The sequence below is a fragment of the Phoxinus phoxinus genome, assembly GCF_949152265.1.
Source record: "Phoxinus phoxinus genome assembly, chromosome: 20".
NCBI classification, from domain to species: domain Eukaryota; kingdom Metazoa; phylum Chordata; class Actinopteri; order Cypriniformes; family Leuciscidae; genus Phoxinus; species Phoxinus phoxinus.
This window is the reverse complement of record NC_136895.1, coordinates 24,811,183-24,832,787: the sequence shown is the minus strand read 5'-3', so window position 1 is coordinate 24,832,787 and position 21,605 is coordinate 24,811,183. Positions and strand designations below refer to the sequence as shown.

Here is a 21,605-nt window from a genome sequence, read left to right as displayed (position 1 = left end):
GCAGTAGCCTACTCCAAAAGTACGTGCGAAAATTATGACGCAGTTATTAAGTTAGTTACATCGTAAATCCAGCCATTTTTTATATTTAAATATTTTTTTATTTGATGTACATTTAAACGCTATGATTGTTATATTACACTTGTATTAAATTGCAAAACTGCAAACAATCTAACAAGTAATAAAAATAAAAATATGTAGGCTAATAAATCTTTTTTTCTCTTCTGACTGTTGTGATCAGTCACTCTGTATTTTTTTGGGAAGACATGTGAAGTGAACAACATGCGGAAAACTAATTAAATTAATAATGTTTTTTCCTGTAAGGGTTTAAAATTAAACTAAAACATTTAAATTATGGATACGAAATATAGTTTTGATAGCTAAGTTACGCTGTTCCATGACCACATTTGTATTTTGTCTAAATGTAGGCTACTGTACGGTTGGAAATGTATTTTCTTGCATTTGAAATACATTTTGAAATATATTTTGGAACATGAAAGTTGAAACAAAATATATTTTCACTTTCAAAAATATATTTAACCAAACTTCACTGTTCACAACATATATTTAAAATATATTTTGGCCAGGAATTTTTTTTTTTTTTTTTTTTCCGTATGGGAACCACATATTCTGAGAGGATCCTATGGGTTTATCTGTCAAAATATCGGGCCAAGATTCGGACCGCTTCCTAAACATCACACGGAAGTGAAGCTTAGGCCATCAATGAGCCCAGCCCAGGATTTCTGAAACACTCACCGAAGCCTCGGCCACAGAACGTAACATCACTATTAAAAAAACAATGTAGGCCTACACCTGATGCACATTTGTTCTTAATTTTCTACAACTAAAGTTTAAGAACCTTTATTTTTCTACACGTATTTTTGTGTAGTTAATTAAGAGAAAGTAGGCTACATCCCCAATCTTGATTTTACTACGATGAAAGTGACCTTGAACCCACCTGCCGTCGTAAACACGACTTCCCACCTCGTAAGAACTTCAACGCACCAAAAGACATGAAATAAAAGTTGTACTACGCTAGTATGCGATTTTAGTATGACGCTGTTACATCAAGGGTGCAGGCCTATATTTCATATTCATTCTTTATTGTCCTCAATAGAGGACATTTTTTTCCACACTGATATTGTACACTGATGTCAAGATTTGATCAAACAAAGGCCATTTTAAGCCTATTGGAATGCTTGACCCGCGCATTTGATTTACAGAGACACGTGCAATACTTTGAACACACGGTTTTGATTCATGCCACTGACTGAACTAAAAAAAACTGACTTGGTTTTCTAGGTTAGGGCTGACTGCGTCACTTAGCTATCGCTAACCTGAACAGAGATCTGTAGCAAAAAAAAATACAATTGTCATTGAAAACACCCTGCGTGTAAAATAGAAAATACATTGTAGAATATAAGGCGATTATAACTGGTACAAAATGAACCCAGAAGTGAGGCTGTAAAACTTGTCTTACCATGGTAATAGAGAAATGTCCAAATAACAGATATACCCTTCATTTTCATGTCGAATACGCGTTCAGTTCAGGTTGTAACGTTATATCCAGCCTCTTAATTCGCAGCTTTTTATCGACGCTCTCCGACTTGAACTATCCAAACTGGACTATTGTAATCCTGGCTGGTCTCCCAGCTTGCACTATCAAACCTCTGCAACTGATCCAGAATGCTGCAGCTAGAGTGTCTTCAACAAGCCGAAGAGAAGCACACGTCACTCTCTCCTCACAAAATTGCACTGGTGGTCGCCGGTTGCCGGTCGCATCAAATTCAAGTCACTGACGTTACAGAACAACCCCTGGCACTGCCCCCTTATACCTTAACTCATTACTTCAGACTTATGTGCCATCCAAAAACTTGCGCTCTGCAAGTGAGCGGCGTCTGGTGGTGCCATCTCAAAGAGGCACAAAATCTCTCTCTCGGACCTTTACCATGACTGTTCCCTACTGGAGAAATGATCTGCCTAACTCAGCCAGAGCTGCTGAGTCCGTAGCCATTTTAAAGAAACTGCTAAAGACGTCTTTTTCGGCAGCACTTGATCCATTCTATCTAAAAAAAAAAAAAAAAAACTACGTTAGATTAAACTGCGAAGGGTCATAGTAGCACTTACATACTGTTGTCCTACTGTTAGTTTAACTGCCATATTGTTCTCATTTGTAAGTCGCTTTGGATAAAGGCGTCTGCTAAATGAATAAATGTAAACGAACCAGCGCTGCACAGACCGATCAGTTTATGAAATCAAACTGAAAGTAGGCTACCGCCAGAGCGATTCAAAAGCATACTACGGAGATGCTTGCTCTCTATTGGACTGTTGTCTTCTTTTCTTTTTCTTACCATTTTACGACGGGTTGGCATTGGCATCCATCATTACCGCCACCATCTGTTCCGGAGTGTGGATCACTCGATATGAATGTAATTCTACAATGATGTGGGATAAAAAAAATATATAAATAATAATCATAAAAGTAAAATAAATAAATAATTTCCATCATACCCTATAAGTCCAGTTTCCCTCAAATAAACTATTTCTAGTTCTCTCACCTGTTCTCTTTGGCTCATGGCTTTTAAAGTGAGTTCCTGCACCCCTAGCTCCTTGAGTTTATTTTCCATCAACTCTCTCTTTTATTTTCTACAATGTAGAATGACATGCTCCACAGACTCCTCTTCCTGGCAATCCTCACATAGACCAGTCTGATGTTCATGTTCCTATCATTTTTAATGTTTTATTTAGAGCACAATATCCCAACCTTAACCTAGTTAATACAATTTCCTCTCTCCTGTTTTCACTTCTTACCTTTTTTACTTTGATACTCCTTTGGATATGGTAAATATGTCTCCCTTTACCCTCTTTATCCTACATTTCTTGCCATTTTTGGTTTATTTTTTCCCAGATTATGCACTTCACTTCTGCTTGATTCTTATTTGCATTTCTACATTTTCATTCTTCAACGCCTCCTTTGCCACCTCTTCATTTCCCTTAAAATTTTAACTTGACCTCCTTTATTTTATATTCTTGTAAGTAGAGGATTTCATATAGTATATCTTGTCAACTTTTTGAACAGAAAGAACTGGCTGATACTGAGTCTGAACATATTACAACTTTGTATATTTCCATTTTTTCCACCCAACGTAATGCAACTAAAATTGCCACCATCTCCACTGTATACTGCTAATTTGTTAGAGGTTTTTGTATTAACTTCCTCTTGCTGGAACCACCACACCAATTCCTGCTATTCCTGTCTCATGATTCTTGGTACTATCTGTATAGATTTGAGTATTTTTTATATCCAGGGGCGAAAATTTCACCTAAATGTTGGGGGGGACAATAAACATAACATTTATCAAGAGCAATTTTTGAAGGGGACACCAATAATACAGGCAAAATTGTACTTGCAAGGATATATGTACTACACAGAGGAAAGCCTTTCTACTATTATTAGTGTAGCATGGATACCATTAAGAGACCATCAAGTTCCATTATCCTTCTTCTCAAAGTTTCTTTCTGGTTGAATGAAAAAGCTGACTAAATTGACCAAAAAATTCTTAAAAACCATAATTTTTTTGTAAATAAGTTGTTTACACATTCAAGCCACCAAAATACAATGAAATTTGAATTTAACTTCAACTTTTATTAATTTATATATCACATTTAATAGCAACGTTGTTGCTTCACAGTTATAATTAAAACATACATAAAAATATTTACCATGCCTAGCAAATGAAGGCATGACTACACTCTTAGACATATACCCTCACACAACTGTAGAGTTGGCGGTCAGTTCACAGCAGTGACAGAAATATTTTTTTCTTATACGTTTCAATTGATTTATATCTTTTATGGGCATTTTTAAATTCATAAATTTAATTTTAAACCTAATTATATGCATGCATGATCTTTTGTGTAAATTTCATAAATGTAATCAAATTAAATTATAAGAAGACATAAAAGGGCCGTTACCAATCAAATTAAATAGTAAGTATCAACACAATATTTGCAAAGGAGAGGAAACACAGAAGCTTAATTTAAAGTAGCATTTAGATGTTTTTACATAGACATAAATAATATTATGACGTTTTTAAAAATAAAATGTTGAATATTTGTATTTGAAATGATTTAAAACAGATACTTTAAATGTGAAATTAAAACCGCCAGTAGGAGGCTCAAAAACTTTGTTCTCTCGTCTCCCGCCACCGGAATGTATGGTGGTGAGGTAAAAGGGGCGGAGGCAGTGGACCAAAGCACTGTGAGGCAAGGGAGGGGGGACTCAAAATGTTTAAAACATTTTTTTTTTTTTTGTTGCCCCCTCTGCATTTGTATTATTTTAGCCTACTCCCCGCGAGTTCCGCCAATCTGTAACATGATCATTAAACACACCTACCAAATCAGCTCTTTCCTTTTTCCTCTTTCCTTTTAAGATGCCACTCTCAGGACATATAATCTTCCATGGGGCCATGACTGGATATATTACCGTAGAACTAACCTTCATATCAATCACCAAGCTCTTTCACTATTTTGTTCCCTATCTGACCAAATAAGTCCTTTTTAAGGGATTTTGTATTTTGAAGTTATGGACCCATGAATTTGACTATGTGACAGTACGGTTAAAAAGCTATTGCATTGTTGGCCCATTTGGAGGCGCTATATCTCAGCTGACTTTGAGGGTGCGTTAAAAGTTGCACTGGGACCTTATAAATGCAATGTGCTTGACTGTCACCATGCTCAATTTTAGAAATGTAGGTGTGAGGATTAGGCATCTGACTAAAAAGTAGTAGCTGACCCTGCACCCTCTGACAAAGATCAGACTAGCAAATTTGTGTCCGCGAGATCCACGTAACTCGGCCTCTATGCGGCATCGGCCCCCTGACGAATGAAATAATTGAAAGTGGGATACCCAGAAAATGAAATATCCAAATTTACAACAAAACTTTAAGTCAGATCAAGTACGGAGCTAAAGTAAAATTTTAACTAAATTCTAATATATTTCACGAGTCCACACTTACATAGGCCTATAAGTAAATAGAGCAAAGGTTATATGAATTTGGCGGGCTCTCCGGGGGGAGGCTCCGAGCTCTGCATTTGGCCAGAACCCAGAGTATTCCCCCTATTATTTGACGTTGTGTTTATCACATTCATCAATGATATTTGATGAGTAAGAATCCAGTTTGAGCCATGCACTTAAGACTGTGTCTAATAGATCTTGATGGATTCAGTACTTTATTATAGTGTAAAGCAGTTTTGTCTTGAGAGGAAGTCAGACTGTGAGGTTCATAACAGCAGGACAGGAAGAAGCTTTTCACCTGCAAACTGAACACAGATCAAACAAATGGCACCATTCAAGAGGTCCATCCAACAGATCAAACTTTCTGTAGAAAACCGACTGCAGCAGTTTCAGTTTGACTCAGATGAGCTGCTAAAATCACACCTCTGTAAACTGGCACTGCAAGGCAGACAGTTTGATCTTTTCCGTTATTTTTCTGTGTACACAATAACTGGTATATGGATAATTCAATTGAAATCAGTAAGATCTATTTTACCATAATTCGAGAGATTGACCTATATTCCACTTTTCTATTATTAGTAGTAATTAACCCCTTATCAAGCGCCCCTATTTTTGAGAATTTTCTGAAAACGGCATACCCAAATACAAATGTCTGTAGCTCTTAAACCCTATGGTCCACATTCATAATTCTTGTATTTTTTTAAACTAGACAATTGAAACTTTGTTACCCAAGAGTCAATTTTAACTCAAAGTTGAATAGGAAAAGAGTAAAACAAGGTAAATTGACATGAAAGTGACTTACGATTTCTTTGAATTAACTTAACTTAGGGAAAAATTGATCAGACTTTTATGTCAAAGGCCTGAAAACACCATAAAGATAAAATTGAATGTCTGGACATGTTTTGAGTCAAATTTGAGATTGATACTCCCAAAAATGTAGTTTCTGTAAGCTTTTATTGATGAAAAGTATAGGCGTCCTTTCCAAAAACCTATTTGGAGACTCCAAATGGAGACCTGTTACCAAATGACATAAGAGTAAACAGTACATACTACATGCATGCATATCAATTCAAGACTGTTTTGCCCATCAAACCACACAATAAAAAACTATTTCAGCAAAACATTTTAACATTTTAACAAAATACCCTTTATTTTGATCAATTCTAATAGCAAAAACAGTGAAATAAAACGTCTATCATTAAACGTATAGCCTAGACATTCCAGAAGTGACTGTTTTCCAACTAATGTATAAAATATATTTATATATATAAAAAATAGTTTTAGAACATTTGTAATTAGAACAGTGTTTTTTACTCAAATAAATTACAGTAAACGGATTATTATAATGGATATCCTATTACTTTCTGCTGCTCTTCGTCGCTTCTTCTCTCCACCTTCTTCAAAACACCACCAAAGTATTCTGTAGTCGACGATCAATGGTAGAGATGTTCAGATATAAGCTTTGGATTAAATCCGTGTGTTTATATACTGTCTATGGTTTATTCGAACTCCGTGGGCAAAACAATGTAAAACAACGCTATGTGTGTGTATGTGTCGGCGCACTATGTGTGTGCGCACTTGCGTGTGGAATGGCGAAAGCGCACGTGTGAATGAAAAGTTTGCGCTTTGTTCTTGTATTACACGTTTCATGCAAGCAGATTCGTCAATCACTGCATCGATGTTGGTTGGTCAATACTCCCATCAATCAAAACTTTGCTGACTAGACATTGGCTGGCTTTATCCAGGCTTTTATCCAGTTGAAAACCGAGGAGCGCGACTGACAGTTCGCGCAGCCAGTAAAATGCTCCCTTTTTGTTTCAGTCAATAACAAAGCCTGTGATTGAAGGATAGACACGAGGGAGGGCTCAATTTACCCGGAAGATTCCAAACTACGGGGGAGATATGGCTTTTGAACGTTGGAATCGATATTTCATTGAAAATGAACATGATGGATTACTCTAACTCAAAACGCTCATGTAAACAAAGGAGGATATTTCGTTTTTTTCCTTATTTTGTTGTTGTTTTGGATTAAACAGTGGGATGCATTTTGAAGAGTAGACCCTTACATTGAAATGTATGCTGGTGTTTATTGGATTCGTCCGAACTGATCTGAACCATACGCGATCAAAGATAAGTATTGCCGTTCATTGTGTTCATGTTTACAAGGTCAGTCAGTCAGCATTTAATTTAACCCTTTCCTCTCTGGTGTATTGATTGCAAAAACAAGCTCAGAACATGATTCTTGAGTGTTTTAGCTTTCAAATGATGCATAGTTTATGATAGTTGATTGAATATTTGTTATAAAACAAAGCCGATAAAAAGTAATAAAAGTTTAGCCACGCCCCTTCGGCCCGCCCGCGGGCCGGTGCTTTAATATAGTTAGACAACCATACCTTTCAAACATTATCAATGTTAAAGGAACACGCCGACTTTTTGGGACTTTAGCTTATTCACCGTATCCATACATACCCTTCTCATCTCTGTGCGTGCCATAACTCTGTCTGACGCACCCACCGCTAGCCTAGCTTAGCACAAAGAGTGGAGGTAAATAGCTCCAGCTAGCATACTGCTCCCAATAAGTGACAAAATAACGCTAACATTTTCCTATTTACATGTTGTGATTTGTATAGTCAAAGCGTGCACAAATAACAAGGTCACATGAGACACAGCCATCTTTTAACCGTATACATACTGGGAAGTATATTCTCAGAAGGCGAAGCACTGTTAGTTCTGCGGAGTGATACGGTGAATGGCTAAAGTCCCAAAAAGTCGGCGTGTTCCTTTAAATGATAAAGATGAAGATTGTTTTCCACTTTTAGGAACAGTTAAAGTCTACGAGAAGTCTACAGGACAGAAGACCATAAAACAATAGCACACATTCAGAGCACATGCATGTAGGAGGGTCTCTGTTGTGGGAGGATTCACACCAGGTTGAGTGTTTTCAACAGAAAGTCTTGTTAGACCAGACACTGAATGCGTGAAGGAAATGTTGCACATGCTTGTTTTGTTCTGTTTGTGCTCTTGTCCTCTGATTGGTAAGTTATAAATGCTTTTTTATGAGTAAAAAACTACTACTACTGATCAGATTAGACTATTTTTGTCATGTAAACGAATTAAATGGCTAAGTCAATAACTGAAATGTCTATGTCTATAATGAAAATAAAAAGCCCCACTGGAAGTGAATCCTCAATTGGGGAACTTTCATGTCTCAGGCAGTTTTTATTTGTTTGTTTTCATTTTTAAATATATTAATTTCAAACACTTTTGTTTCCAGACAAAAGTAAATCCTACCCAGCTCTCTTAAAAATGATCATGAACAACCGCAAAAGTAATTCGTTAGTCAAAGCGCAGTTCATATTTAGTTTCAAATTGCACATTTCAAGCTTTGCAAACCACCAGGAGCATTAATCTGAGGTGTAAACTTTCAGTTTGTTTGAAGGTGTTTTTTGTTGTTTTGACAGATGAAGTGCACTCGTTATCAGTGATGGAGGGAGATTCCGTCCTTTTACGCAATGATGTTACTGAAATACAAGATGACGACAACATACTGTGGAAATATGGAGCAGAAAAGTCTCTAATAGCTAAAATCAACAGAGAGAATCGGATGTTCTCCACATATAACGGCACTGATGGGAGATTCAGAGACAGACTGAAGCTGGACGATCAAACTGGATCTCTGACCATCACACACACCACAACTGACCATGCTGGAGTTTATCAACTAGAGATAATTGGAGCAAAATGGTCATCAAAAACATTCAATGTTTCTGTCTATGGTGAGTATAGTCATAATTTGTCAAAATGTTCATATATTATTGTATTATTAATAATTAATTAATCAAATAAATTAATTAATGAATTAAAAGTTAAGACGGCCTGCTTATGGGGCGGGCAGCTAGCGGATCGTTAGGAAAGATTAGATGAATGTGATCATTTATGTTTGGGCCTGAAATCGCTGATACAACCTTTAAGGTCACAGTGAGGCACTTATAATGAAAGTCAATGGGGGCCAATTTGGAAGCAAGGGTTAACAGATCACAATGGAAGCAGGAAAAGCCTCATGTTACGGTCGTCACGATCACAGATGACAACATCCAGGATCATCACTGTTCATGTACCGCCGGGTTAGATTAAATTAATTTACATTTAACCAGTTTGTAGACCATGTCTGCACATGACTTGAGAACAGTTATTACTTAGCATCATGGAGTCACTAACTTTAATTGTAACTTAATGAGAGTTTGATAACCTGAAAATTAACGTTTTCATCTTCATTGGGATCGGGGTTGAATCCTTAGGGAACCAGGTTACTGTCTGCGCCCACATTATTAGATTAATACACCAGGCAGATATTTTGCTCTGTCTCGTTTGGGTTTAGGAAATTGAATAAAATTAAATAAATTCCATTGCCCATCCTCTCAGGATACCTGGAATCAGTGTTACAAGTAGGCTACCCCAGGCAGGCACAGCGTTTTACAATTTTTTGTACCATAAACACCATCGGACCGATGAGAGCATCGGATCGTCCAATGTTTCTCTATGGCGCTGGAACTTAAAGTTGTCCGAGTTCCGGTCCCCGTACAAAGGATACTCAACTGCCATTGGCTCCTCTGCGTTGGAGGGGAGGGGCTTATCGATAGGTCAATTGCTTTAGATTGAGCAATACTGAACTCTGGATATTCCTTTATTATTTACATACTGAAATGTGAACTTATTTTATAATTTGACATGTCATGAAATATATTTCTGTTAATTCTCTCATATTTTCCAGCCCGTCTGCCTGTTCCTGTCATCATCAGTACCTCTTCACAATGTTCTTCATCATCATCATCATGTTCACTGGTGTGTTCAGTGTTGAATGTGAGTGATGCGACTCTCTCCTGGTACGCAGGAATCAGTGTATTGTCCAGCATCAGTGTGTGTGATCTCAGCATCAGTCTCTCTCTACCTCTGGAGGCGGAATATCAGGATAAAAACACCTACAGCTGTGTGCTGAACAATCCCATCAGCAACCAGACCACACATCTGGACATCCACACACTCTGCCACACATGTGCAGGTACCACAGCACTGATGATATATGTGTGTATTCACTGGCCTGATTTCTGTCTTCTGTTGTACATCACACTGATACGTTCACTTCTTTCTTTATCATTACAGCACCGGATACACACTCTTCTTCACTCTCTCCAGTGTCTCTGATAGTGTTGATCTCTGCTGCTGGATCTCTCGTGATTGTTGTTATATTTGTGATCTTCTGCATCTGTAAGAAATGTAGAAAAACAGGTCAGGAATTCAGTTATTACCTACAAATATTGATTAATGCATTTGATTAATTATATCTGATTTGAATTAGATATAGACTTCTATACAAGATTAAGCTCTGTAGTTTCAACATGTCTGTATTATTGTTAATGCAGTTCAGACCCGGCAGGATGACAGAACTGATTCAGCTTTGTGTAAACCAACAACAAGAAAACTGGTAAGATCCTTCATGACTGTGTTACAAGAAGTAGTTGAAGTCAGTTAGTGTGATTGATGTTCTGTGAGCAGCATCAGACGGTCAGTGAACAGACGTGGGCGGTCAGCCTTGATCATTATTACCTTCAGTATGGAGCAGAGGCTCAAAAACTACTTTATAAACATGTTTTTATGGTATTATTGTTGTGCATCTACTGTTTGCACCTCAGTGTACGTTCTAACATACAGTAGGCCATATTTTCATTCTGCAGACCTAAAAAAGTTAATAAGTATACAGTAAATCAAAATGTATTAGCACAGAAAAGTATTGCATTTATATATTATTATACTTTAAAGAGATAGCGATTGTCTCTTTTATTAGGAAGGCAGGCGTTATTCCACCATATTGCGGGTTACATGTCTCATTTGTTTCAAGATTTGTGAGGCGTCTTTAGGTGACAAACAACGGCCTATTCTATTTTTGACATGCTGCTGACTGCCTGGTTTGTTTTTATTTAAACATATGTAACCCCTACACCCGGGTCCTACTCACCCCGCTCCGGGTCTCCGGCATGAGAGTCAGGCGGTCTAACAAGGAGGCTAAAGACTGCAGCCTCTAGCGTCTGTCGCTAGAGCGCCTATTGAGATCAGAGGAGTGAGGTTTACTCGCACAGCGACTACTAGCTGGCCTCCGTTACACTCACCCCCCTAAACCTCACTCCCATCCGGGTCACGGCACCAATGTAACCCCTACACCCGGGTCCTACTCACCCCGCTCCGTGCGGGTCTCGAACCCGGGTCTCCGGCATGAGAGTCAGGCGTTCTAACAAGGAGGTGAAAGACTGCAGTCTCTAGTGTCTGTCGCTAGAGCGCCTATTGAGATCAGAGGAGTGAGGTTTACTCGCACAGCTGGCCTCCGTTACTAGCTGGCCTCAGTTACACATGCATACATGAATTAATTCTGAATTTAATTAATAAACAAAGGATTACTTTGCTTCACTCCATCAGCTATGATAACCAGTAGGGTTATATTGGTACACAGAAGTCACGGTTTGGTACGTACCTCAGTTTTGCCCTCACGATTCGATACGAGATTGGTATATTTACATGAGGTTTTGGTTGGTGCAGATCATCACTTTTGCTTCTGCCCTTTTTCTTGTTGTGGCAGTTAGCAAGAAGCATTGCATTACCGCAACGGCCCCCTTTTGGATTAGTGTGGATCGCCTGTGACTGATTGTATCCGCCGTCTGACTGCATGCACTGAACAATGTCCACACTGTGAATGTTCGGGACTAATACATGTACTGTTACACCCCTAATAATGACAAATTTGCTCTTCAGAATTGTGTGTTTGTGGGGTGGAGCGATGAAGGGAGGGGGTTTGTTTGGGTTGATTTCAAATATCAAGTGTTTCTCTGAAATCTCTTACTGCACTTTTAATAGTTAGATCCCAGTCCTGAAAACAATTATTTGACAGAATTTACAGAATAATACTAAGGTCTTGTTGTGAAGGTTTGTCTGCAATTAATATTCACTCTGATTATAAAAAATCCTGATTGAATTTGTGTTTCCTTTCAGAAATCCAAGACGGATGCTGTGTATGAAAATGTCCCCAAAAAACGATGATTACTGTATCTACTGGAATTGATGTTCATACAGGACAATACCCTAGTTACACCTTTTGGTGTTGCTCACATTTATTCTCTGCCAGGATGTTTTCCTTCTATCTCTGTTTTCTTTTTGCTCTTTGATTGCAATTATTTTTTATTTTTTTTGCAAATGCATAATAGTTTAATTTAGTGGTTCTCCATTAGCATAGCATCCAGAATCTCAACTAAACTGTTCTATTTTTAGTTTATCACATGCAAATGTATCTATTTCATTATAAAATATTGATCTCATTTACTGCTTGTTTTTTTCTTGTTATTACTGTATATGCTCTGCTGAAAATGTTGTCATCAAATGTTTGGAGTGTCAAATGAGCACATCATCGCTCTCTAGTGTCCAAAGCAGAAATCACATCTTTATAAACATTTCCTGATAAAGTGCTATGAATAGATGCTGCTGTATTTGCAAAAGAACTGCTAAAGAACCAATAAATGATTTCATAACCAACAAATTTACAGATGCGAGAAACAAAGAGCAAATTACGTGTAATGTGTAAGACTTCCATTTATCCTGTACCCTTGTGAAAAGAAAATGTTTCCCTGTAGCCTATATGAATGATCAATATATTAAACCATTTAAATTTGAAAATATACAGAATAATATATTGTGTTAATATGTTGCAATATATTGAATAATACCTAAGGAATTGACGCTTTTAATATTTAAAAAAATGTATATACAAATAGATATTTTTGGGTCATCAGCTGCTGTAGAGATTTATTTATAGGGCCCTCTATCGTCAAAGGTGGAGTTGTTATTCTCCCAAAAGTGAAGGCTTGTTTTGACCCAAGATGGCGCTCTATGCAGCGGAATGAACATTTGTTTAATGAAATGGCAAGGGATCCAGGTTTGTGTGGTTAAATGGGTTTTGTTTTTATCTTTGTCCCGGACAATATCAAACATAAGATGTCAAAATAAATGTACTTCTTTAGAGACCAATACATTGTAATATAAAAAAATTGGACATTGCTTTGAAATAGCATATTTGAAAATTACATTTGTACATCATACTAAACACCATTAAATGACCACCAAAAAAATGGGCAGGATTAATTGTGGTGAACCTGTTCACAGGATTCCAATATATTTCTCACATTAAAACATTAATTAAACATACTTACATTTAAAATCAAAAAGCTGAATCTGCTTGTTATTTGTAAATGGTTTGATGCTCTCTGCTGGACATGTGGATGCTACTCACAATTGGATTTTCAAGTGCAGTCGATGAGACTTGAACGGAGCCGAATAAAGCCTGAAATCTGCTAAGCTTCTGTCTAATTTCAACCCCTCAAGCAGTCAGTCACAAACTGTGCACGTTTGATCATTTAACCGTTTAAAAGGTCATGTGACTCTCATGAAGTGGATGTTTGATGTCATTTCCTCTAACTGCTCTGTTACAGCTGCTGTTCTTGTGCCTCGTGAAGTAATACAGAAGGTGATTGTTTCTAAGGTTCATTCCACTCATAACACTCAATTTATTTTACTCTACAGACAACGTAATATTCAGTTAAGTAAGGATTGGTCACATTTATTCTCTGCCATGTTGTTTTCTTTCTGTGTTTACTTTTGCTCTTCATATCACAACTTTTGATTACGCTTATAAATTATGTGATGTCTGAAATTTAATTTAGTGGTTCAAAAATATCGCAGCATCCAGAAACTCAGCTAAAATACTCTATTTTTTAGCTTAACGTGCCATGGAAATGTGGGCCTTGCCCTTGACCTACAAACTACATGCTTTTTGCAACGTGTTTTTTCACATACAAGATGTTTGTCCACCAGACAGATCAAACCACGTTTCTCAAGAGACCCGACCACAGCAGGTTTCAGTCTGACTCACAAGATGAACTACAGTATGTAATGTGTGATGCAGAAACTTTTAACTTTGCACTTTGTTTTTTTCCATTCACAACAATGGAATAAACTGAATATATACAACCATTTTTAAATCACTAAAGTTATATTTTTATTGAACACGATATGTTTCTATTTTGACATATTTAATACAGTCAGACAATAGCTTTCAAAAAAGTGAATGTTAAATCTTTATATATATATATATATATATATATATATATATATATATATATATATATATATATATATATATAAATACTAGGTAGATTATTTGTGAGTACAATTAAAAGCTATTAAGTTATTCAATAATAAAAATGTAAAATTACAATAAACAATTATAACCAAAGCAAATAAAATAAATAAAAACCAAAGCAATCAAAATAAAACACTCAAAAGATACACATTTTTTTTTTATTTGACTGCTTGTCATGTGACCGTTAACCGACACCAGAGAACTGTGAATATTAGTTTATTATTTATTATTATTATTATTATTGACATATTTGTATTATTGACCTAACTTATTAACTTAGACTTCAAGTGAGTATATTAGGTCAAAGAGGTTTTCTCTTTGATTTTTAGTCACATGACCATTGGCTGGTCTGTGTGTGCGATTCCACAAACCTGGAAGACCATCTGAACGTGGATAAGCAGTATAGGCTTTTATAGAATAGAAAATTTACAAGATAAAAAAGTAGGGATTCAATGAGTAATGAATAATTTACTGCCATTTTAAGAATGACATGTAATTATGTAATCACATTTTTTTAAATCTGATTACGTAATCCAGATTACATGTCATCAGTTACTACCCATATATACATATATATTTGTTCATAACTCGATCAGAGCATGTGGACTAAGAGCGTCAAACTTAGTCGAGGGAGGACTCACACACACACAACAGGGTGGGAGTTTTCAGCAGACTTAACCATTTAAAAAAATGCTTCACACGTTTGTTTTGTTCTGTTTGTGCGTCTGGAGCGTGATGGGTAAGTTTAAAAATATGTTTTACAGTTTATTTCAGGGCAATGTTGCAGCACATTTTACTGCTGTCATATAGATGCATCAATATTACTTACTTTGAATACCGGTCTCTGTTTTATTGGAATTTTAAATTGAAATGTCCATGCCTTTTGTGACTGGACTTTTGTGAATTTCACTTGCTCAAAAATCCAAAACCTTCAGTTCAAATCACATTTATTTATATTGCGCTTTCCACGATACATATAGTCTCAAAGCAGCTTTACAGAAAAATGCGTGATCAAAATGATCACACTATAGAAAAGTTGGCAGTGGTGCATGTTGGGCATCCCGAGGTAGAGACAGAAAAGCAAATAATTAGCGTAGCTGCAGTTCATAACATTGAGCAAAGATAATCATGTGCATTTGATCTGATCTAGAGGACTAACTTTTCTTCATCAGAAATAGATAGCATGCTCTGGAGCTTAGACATTTTTCGGAGGTGGAAGAAGGCTGTGTTTGTAACATATGATGATTTTCAAAAGACAAGTTGCTGTCTAATATAACGCCCCTGTCTTCAACTGAAGAGGATGTTACAATCCTTCCAAATGCAAATTGTGTTCTTGTAGGTTCTGTGTACATATTTTTGGTCTAATAGTAATACCTTAGTCTTATCTGAATTTAATTAAGAAAATTACAAGTCATCCAGTATTTTATATCTTTAACACACACTGTCAGAGATTTTACCTGGTCGTGATGAAATATATAAGAATCATCTATTTAAGAGTGGAAACTATTCAATGTTTTCTATATTACCAAGAGGCAGCATGTATTTTATTTTTTAAATAACAGGGGGCCTAACACAGAACCTTGTGGCACTCCATAATTCACTGATGAATACTTGGATTATTCTCCATTTAAATAAACAAAATGGGAACGGTCTAATAGATACGATCTAAACCACCGTAATGCCCGTACCTGAATACCAGTGTAATTTGTAATAGGTCTAAGAGTTTATGATCTATAGTCTCGGCCCTGGCTGCTTTTATAACGGGGAGTGCTGTCTTTCCAGACGATTATAAAGACCTCTAGATTCGTTTTTCCATTTGCGCTCTATTACGAGTTTTTCTCTTGATAGCGTGGAGTAATACTGTTGTACCATGGTGCAGTACTTTTCTCTCTGACCTTTTTTAATCTGATGGGTGCAACAGTTTCTGATGTGCTAGAGAAAATGGTGCAAATACTGCTTGTCATTTCCTCTAGTTCATTTGTGTTTGGCTACACTGAGAAGCTGACACAGATTTTGCAGGTTACTAGTGAATCTGTCTGTAGTGTTTGGGAGAATTGCTCTTGTTGATAACAATGCGCAATATGGCAAATTTCTGCAGTATGCACATTACAAGGTAGTGAACAGTGACATCATCACTTTGCGGTAGAATATATCGGTAGGATTGGTTCCTTGCAATATAATTAAATCTAATGATAAGTGGGTCCAGTGACGTTTTGTTTTGCCAAATATGCATTTTGTAAGTCTGTAAACGCAACCCCTAACACATCATTTGTATTATCTACGACGTGAATGTTAAAATCTCAGACATTCAGCTTTATTGATGTTTAACCACTGTCAAATCCCAGGCATCGTTTGATACGTTTAAAATATATTAAGATCAAATTATTGGTTCATAACTGATTTTTTTTTTTTTTCACAAATCTCACCTTACACTTTGCAGTAGTGTCTTTGCTGCTGTTCTGGATGTTCTTCAGTTTATTTAAACAATTAAATCTACATCTGATTTCAGGCTTTAAACCATCAGGAGTTTTAATCTCTCTCTCTTCATGTTCTCCAGGTGTGTTTTGTACCGAAACAAATGAAATACAGTCAGTTTCAGTGATGGAGGGAGATTCTGTCCTTCTACACACTAATGTTACCGCAATACAACAAAACGACGACATAAAGTTGGAATTTGGAGCCAACAACTCTTTGATAGATAAAATCTTAAGAAAGAAACTGTTCGGTGTATTGGATGTTCCTGATAAGAGATTCAGAGACAGACTGAAGCTGGACGATCAAACAGGATCTCTGACCATCACAAACATCACAACTGAACACACTGGAGTTTATCAACTAGTGATAAATGGAGCAAAACGGACAATTATAAGATTCAATGTTTCCGTCTATGGTAAGTAGAGATCATTTGTCCAATTGTTCACATAAACAAAAACACACTATAATCACACTAAACACTCAACACACTGAACCAATACGTTGAGATTTATCCATATTTTTGTTTATTCTCTCATATTTTCCAGCTCGTCTGCCTGTTCCTGTCATCAGAAGAGACTGTTCTTCATCATCATCATCATCATCATTAAATTGTTTATTGGTGTGTTCATCAGTGTTGAGTGTGTGTGATGCGACTCTCTCCTGGTACGCAGGAATCAGTGTATTGTCCAGCATCAGTGTGTGTGATCTCAGCATCAGTCTCTCTCTACCTCTGGAGGTGGAATATCAGGATAAAAACACCTACAGCTGTGTGCTGAACAATCCCATCAGCAACCAGACCACACATCTGGACATCAACACACTCTGCCACACATGTGCAGGTACCACAGCACTGATCATATATGTGTGTATTTACTGATCTCTGTCTTCTGTTGTAGATCACACTGATGCATTCACTTCTATCTTTATCATTACAGAATCAGACACACACTCTCCTTCACAACAAGACTTGCTTCTAAAAGTGTGGATCTCTGTTGGATCTCTGTTGATAGTTGCTATAGTCGTTGGGATCTTCTACATCTGCAGGAAATCTAAAAACGTATCAAGTATGGCATTAATTAATTTTAATTAATTGCATGTAAGTTAATAATTCCATCGCAAAATGCTTACATTTGAGCCGTATTAATAGAATATGCCGTGAAAAAACCCCCAGATTGATTTGAGATTGAGATTTGTTGTTTTATTATTCTTTAAACAGTTCAGACTCATGATGAAGAAATAACGTATGCAGAGCCAACGTTCTTCAAAGGAAATCGACACAAACCGGTAAGATATAAAGCAAGTAATATTACTCAATATTTGATTTTATAGAAAATATTAATAATGTAGCGGTTTTGTTTCACCACTTGATGCCAAATGTAAAATTTGGGTCCTGAAGCAAAACATCTCAATCTGCGTAATGTTAGCTTAGCAGTAAGAAGAAGATACATATTTTAATAACATTGCATATTTCACATTGAATCTCAATCAATCTTCTGGATGGCACATTTTTAACATGTAAAATATTATAGCTTGATATTTTATTTACAGAAAGTAGAAGAGGAGAGTCATGTGGTTTATGCCGTCGCCATGAGATGATCAAACTTCAGTGTTTTTCTAAGTCCCAAATACAGATGTTTCATCCCTTCATTTAAAAACTCTCGAAACAACCTCAGATTCAAAGTCTACGGTTGAGTTCTTGGATTGGTAAGATTCACCAGCAACAATTCTGAAAAATGACATAAAATAAATTACATGAATGTGTTATAACGCAAGGGTTTTATTTAGAGTTTGATTAATCTCCTAAAAACCTCAAATGAATTTGCCATGCAATACATTGTGTGATAAATTATCTAAATCATTTGACGCATTGAAGTATTTTTATGTTTGATTCAAAAGTATTACTTTTATGATGTCTTTATGCACCTTCTGAAGCTCGATAATGCTCATTAAATGGATGGAAATAAGGAGAGAATATTAAAACATCTTAATTTGTGTTTCGAAAAGTCAAAGTGAGCCATGCGTCATTCTGTGAAATGTGGTTTGATCTTGACAAACGGCTTCTGCACGATAGCGTGTGTGTGGCTGGATGTGTGTGAGATTGTTTAAAGGTGTCTGTGTCAATAGCATGTGGCTGAAGGTGTTTTTTCCATTTCTGCTCATATGATGTTAGCAGTTTTACTTCAGCTTTACTACTAATTCTGATAGATAAAGATTATCGCATTCAAACAGCGACAGTACTGTGAAATCTTGCAGTTTAAATTCAAAATATAGTATAAATACCACAATGGTGCCATCAGCAAACTTGTCTAAAACAAGTCTAAAAGCTGAGCAGAAATTCACAAACAGAATCCTAGCATATGGGAGTCCAGGCCCTCCAGTTTATGTAACTGGTCCCAGAAGTCTAATAACTTCGATGACATTGATATTTGGCTGTATGACACACGCATATCTATGTTCCCAGGTTACTATGTTCCTATGTGAACCTAACCCTGGGGGCATATAGGACCCTTTGTCATGTGTTCACTGCCATATAAATGTGGGGAACATAGGAATGACCCAGGAGAGGTACACAGTGGATGATAAATATTCAATTTTAAACAAATAATCAACATGCACCAATGCTATATTTTCTAAATGTCATCATCATTACTTCAATGAGCTCATTGTTTCTGCGTTAAATTATTACATTGTTTAAATTAATATATTTTTTGTTAACTGTGTGACTTTGTATATATGTACATTTCTGAAATGCTTAGAGTTACCTCTGATAACAGATCACTCGAAATTGTAATATGAACTGCACTTTCTGTAAAGCTGCTTTAAAATGATGTGTATTGTGAAAAGCGCTATACAAATAAATGTGAATTGAAAATAAAGTAAATGAGTCAAAGTGCATTGACACTTTACCATAATCGCACAGAATGTGTTTTTCTAATAAATTGTCTTTGTATCGAATGTCTTTCACTCAAACGTGCCGAAAGAAACACCCAAAGAAATGAAACTATATAACAACATTTGATTACTAGATGAGACATGAGGATTTTTTTTTTGCTCCAACATCACTGCTTATATTAGGGTTATTAATAATGTTCAATACTGGCTGTTTACCATGGAATTTCTTTATGAATACAGCATCAAACATTTGTTATAAATTGCCTAATATGTCATTTATACATACAGGCCTGGTTTCACAGAGAGGGCTTAGATTAAGCCAGGATTAGGCTTTAGTTCAATTATGACATTTAACCTCTTATATTGGCATGTAATGGCCACAGCCATAACATATTTAAAACAGTAATATCCTATACTAAACCTAAACTAATCTTGACAAACTATATATTTTTGAAAGCTTACAATCTCTAGATGACATATTTGGTGACCGTAATTTATCAATTTGCAACAACAATATTTCCACACTCCTAAGGCGTGTTCAGACCTTTATTTTGAAATAGTGATGAACATGAAAAATCATGAAAGAATGGTAGAAATCTCAGTTTGTTTTCATGCCAAGAGTTCAAAAGATAGCATCCATTCAATTCTTTTAGAAAAAAAGGTATGAAAATGAAAAAAAATAATAATAAAAAAAATAGATTCACCATTTGTGATGTGGCAGCGAGCTATAATGCACATACGTGATCTTTTTGTGTTTCTTAGAGGTTGAATTCATTTTAAAAATTGCCAAACTTCTGAATCATAAATTGTATGAAAATTGTAAAAATAATGGTTCAGATCACTCAAACAACATATGGAAATGGAGGCGCCCTTATATGGGCCTTATATGGCCCTTATACGCCCTTATATGCCCTTATATGGGCAGTAATGTCAACTAGTGAAAAACGTTGGTACTACGCCCAAACTAAATCTCACTGAAAGCTCATTTTTTGAGATATCAACCTTTTGAAACATTTGAAACACAACTTAAGATTTTTGGCTTTGATTTTTTTTTGTGCATTTTTAAAGTCCACCAGGTTTTGAAAATATACATTTTATATAAAATATGAATATAATTTTTAAAGGACAAGTTCGGTATTTTACACTTAAAGCCCTGTTTACAGACCGTATCTGTTGAAATAGAACGGTTATTTTTAAAATTTGGACACATGCTCCTGTCCCGAGAATTTTAGGTTTATTTAGCTTTTGTGGACCTATTTTGCCAAACGCGTCACACCCAGATTCTTCCGTTGAGAGCTTGAATAATAGACACCAGTTGGTGGCGATAATGCACCTTTGCCAATTGCAAGCAAACCGCTGGCATTTCATTGAATACACAGAAGAAGCAGAAGAAGAAGCGGCAGAGGAATATCGTACCTCACACAGCACATTCAATACAAGTCAATGGAGGTGGACAAACACTACGATAAAACCTGTTGGAAAGCATCTTTTTCAGCGATTTTTTTTGGGATCATATCAGTGAACACCCCTGACCACTCGGTGAGTTTCACGTCTTTGTAAACGAAAGTTTAATGTGTTTTAGGAAGGAATCTGCCAGTGCACATAGACAACCATTGTGGGGGTGTGGGGGGGAAGCGAACTAAACCTAAAATTCTCGGGACAGGAGCATGTGTCCAAATTATAATCTTAACCGTTCTATTTCATCAGATACAATCTGTAAACAGGGCTTTAAGTGTAAAATACCGAACTTGTCCTTTAACATTGTACATTTTCATAAACTCAAACTTCTATAACTTTTTTTCTGTTTAACTTTCTTAATTTATTTCACTTCTACAAAAATCTGCCAAATGTCTTTACAAGACCAATCTTACATCTATATTCCAAAGCATTCTTGAATTACAACCATTTAAGTTCGGAATGTGCATTTTCATGTCTATTAAAAAAAAAGGGGGGTGTCGCTTAAGGGGTTAAGTAGCTTTTATAAAC

General features: G+C 36.2%; 2 protein-coding genes across 2 annotated transcripts; both read left to right on the top strand.

The window, feature by feature from the left end:
- Positions 1–7,156: 7,156 nt before the first annotated feature.
- Positions 7,157–12,375, top strand: LOC306989000 (uncharacterized protein). Its single transcript, XM_079594261.1, has 6 exons — positions 7,157–7,180; positions 8,476–8,790; positions 9,786–10,073; positions 10,175–10,300; positions 10,435–10,496; positions 12,053–12,375. The coding sequence occupies exons 2-6, from the start codon at positions 8,499–8,501 to the stop codon at positions 12,098–12,100; spliced, it is 816 nt and encodes a 271-aa protein (XP_079450387.1). The 5' UTR covers positions 7,157–7,180; positions 8,476–8,498; the 3' UTR covers positions 12,101–12,375.
- A 1,182-nt stretch (positions 12,376–13,557) lies between these two features.
- On the top strand, positions 13,558–19,637 carry LOC306988998 (uncharacterized protein). The gene is made up of 6 exons (XM_079594259.1): positions 13,558–13,648; positions 16,810–17,142; positions 17,273–17,566; positions 17,663–17,791; positions 17,944–18,011; positions 18,276–19,637. Exons 2-6 carry the CDS (start codon positions 16,854–16,856, stop codon positions 18,321–18,323), a joined length of 828 nt encoding a protein of 275 aa, XP_079450385.1. The 5' UTR covers positions 13,558–13,648; positions 16,810–16,853; the 3' UTR covers positions 18,324–19,637.
- Positions 19,638–21,605: the final 1,968 nt, after the last annotated feature.

Coding starts and splice junctions, on each gene's coding strand:
- LOC306989000 (XM_079594261.1), top strand. CDS start 8,499: ATGGAGGGAGATTCCGTCCTTTTACGCAATGATGTTACTGAAATACAA. Junction 10,074..10,174: donor ACTCTGCCACACATGTGCAG/GTACCACAGCAC, acceptor TTATCATTACAG/CACCGGATACACACTCTTCT. Junction 10,301..10,434: donor TAAGAAATGTAGAAAAACAG/GTCAGGAATTCA, acceptor TTGTTAATGCAG/TTCAGACCCGGCAGGATGAC.
- LOC306988998 (XM_079594259.1), top strand. CDS start 16,854: ATGGAGGGAGATTCTGTCCTTCTACACACTAATGTTACCGCAATACAA. Junction 17,143..17,272: donor ATTCAATGTTTCCGTCTATG/GTAAGTAGAGAT, acceptor CATATTTTCCAG/CTCGTCTGCCTGTTCCTGTC. Junction 17,792..17,943: donor GAAATCTAAAAACGTATCAA/GTATGGCATTAA, acceptor TTCTTTAAACAG/TTCAGACTCATGATGAAGAA.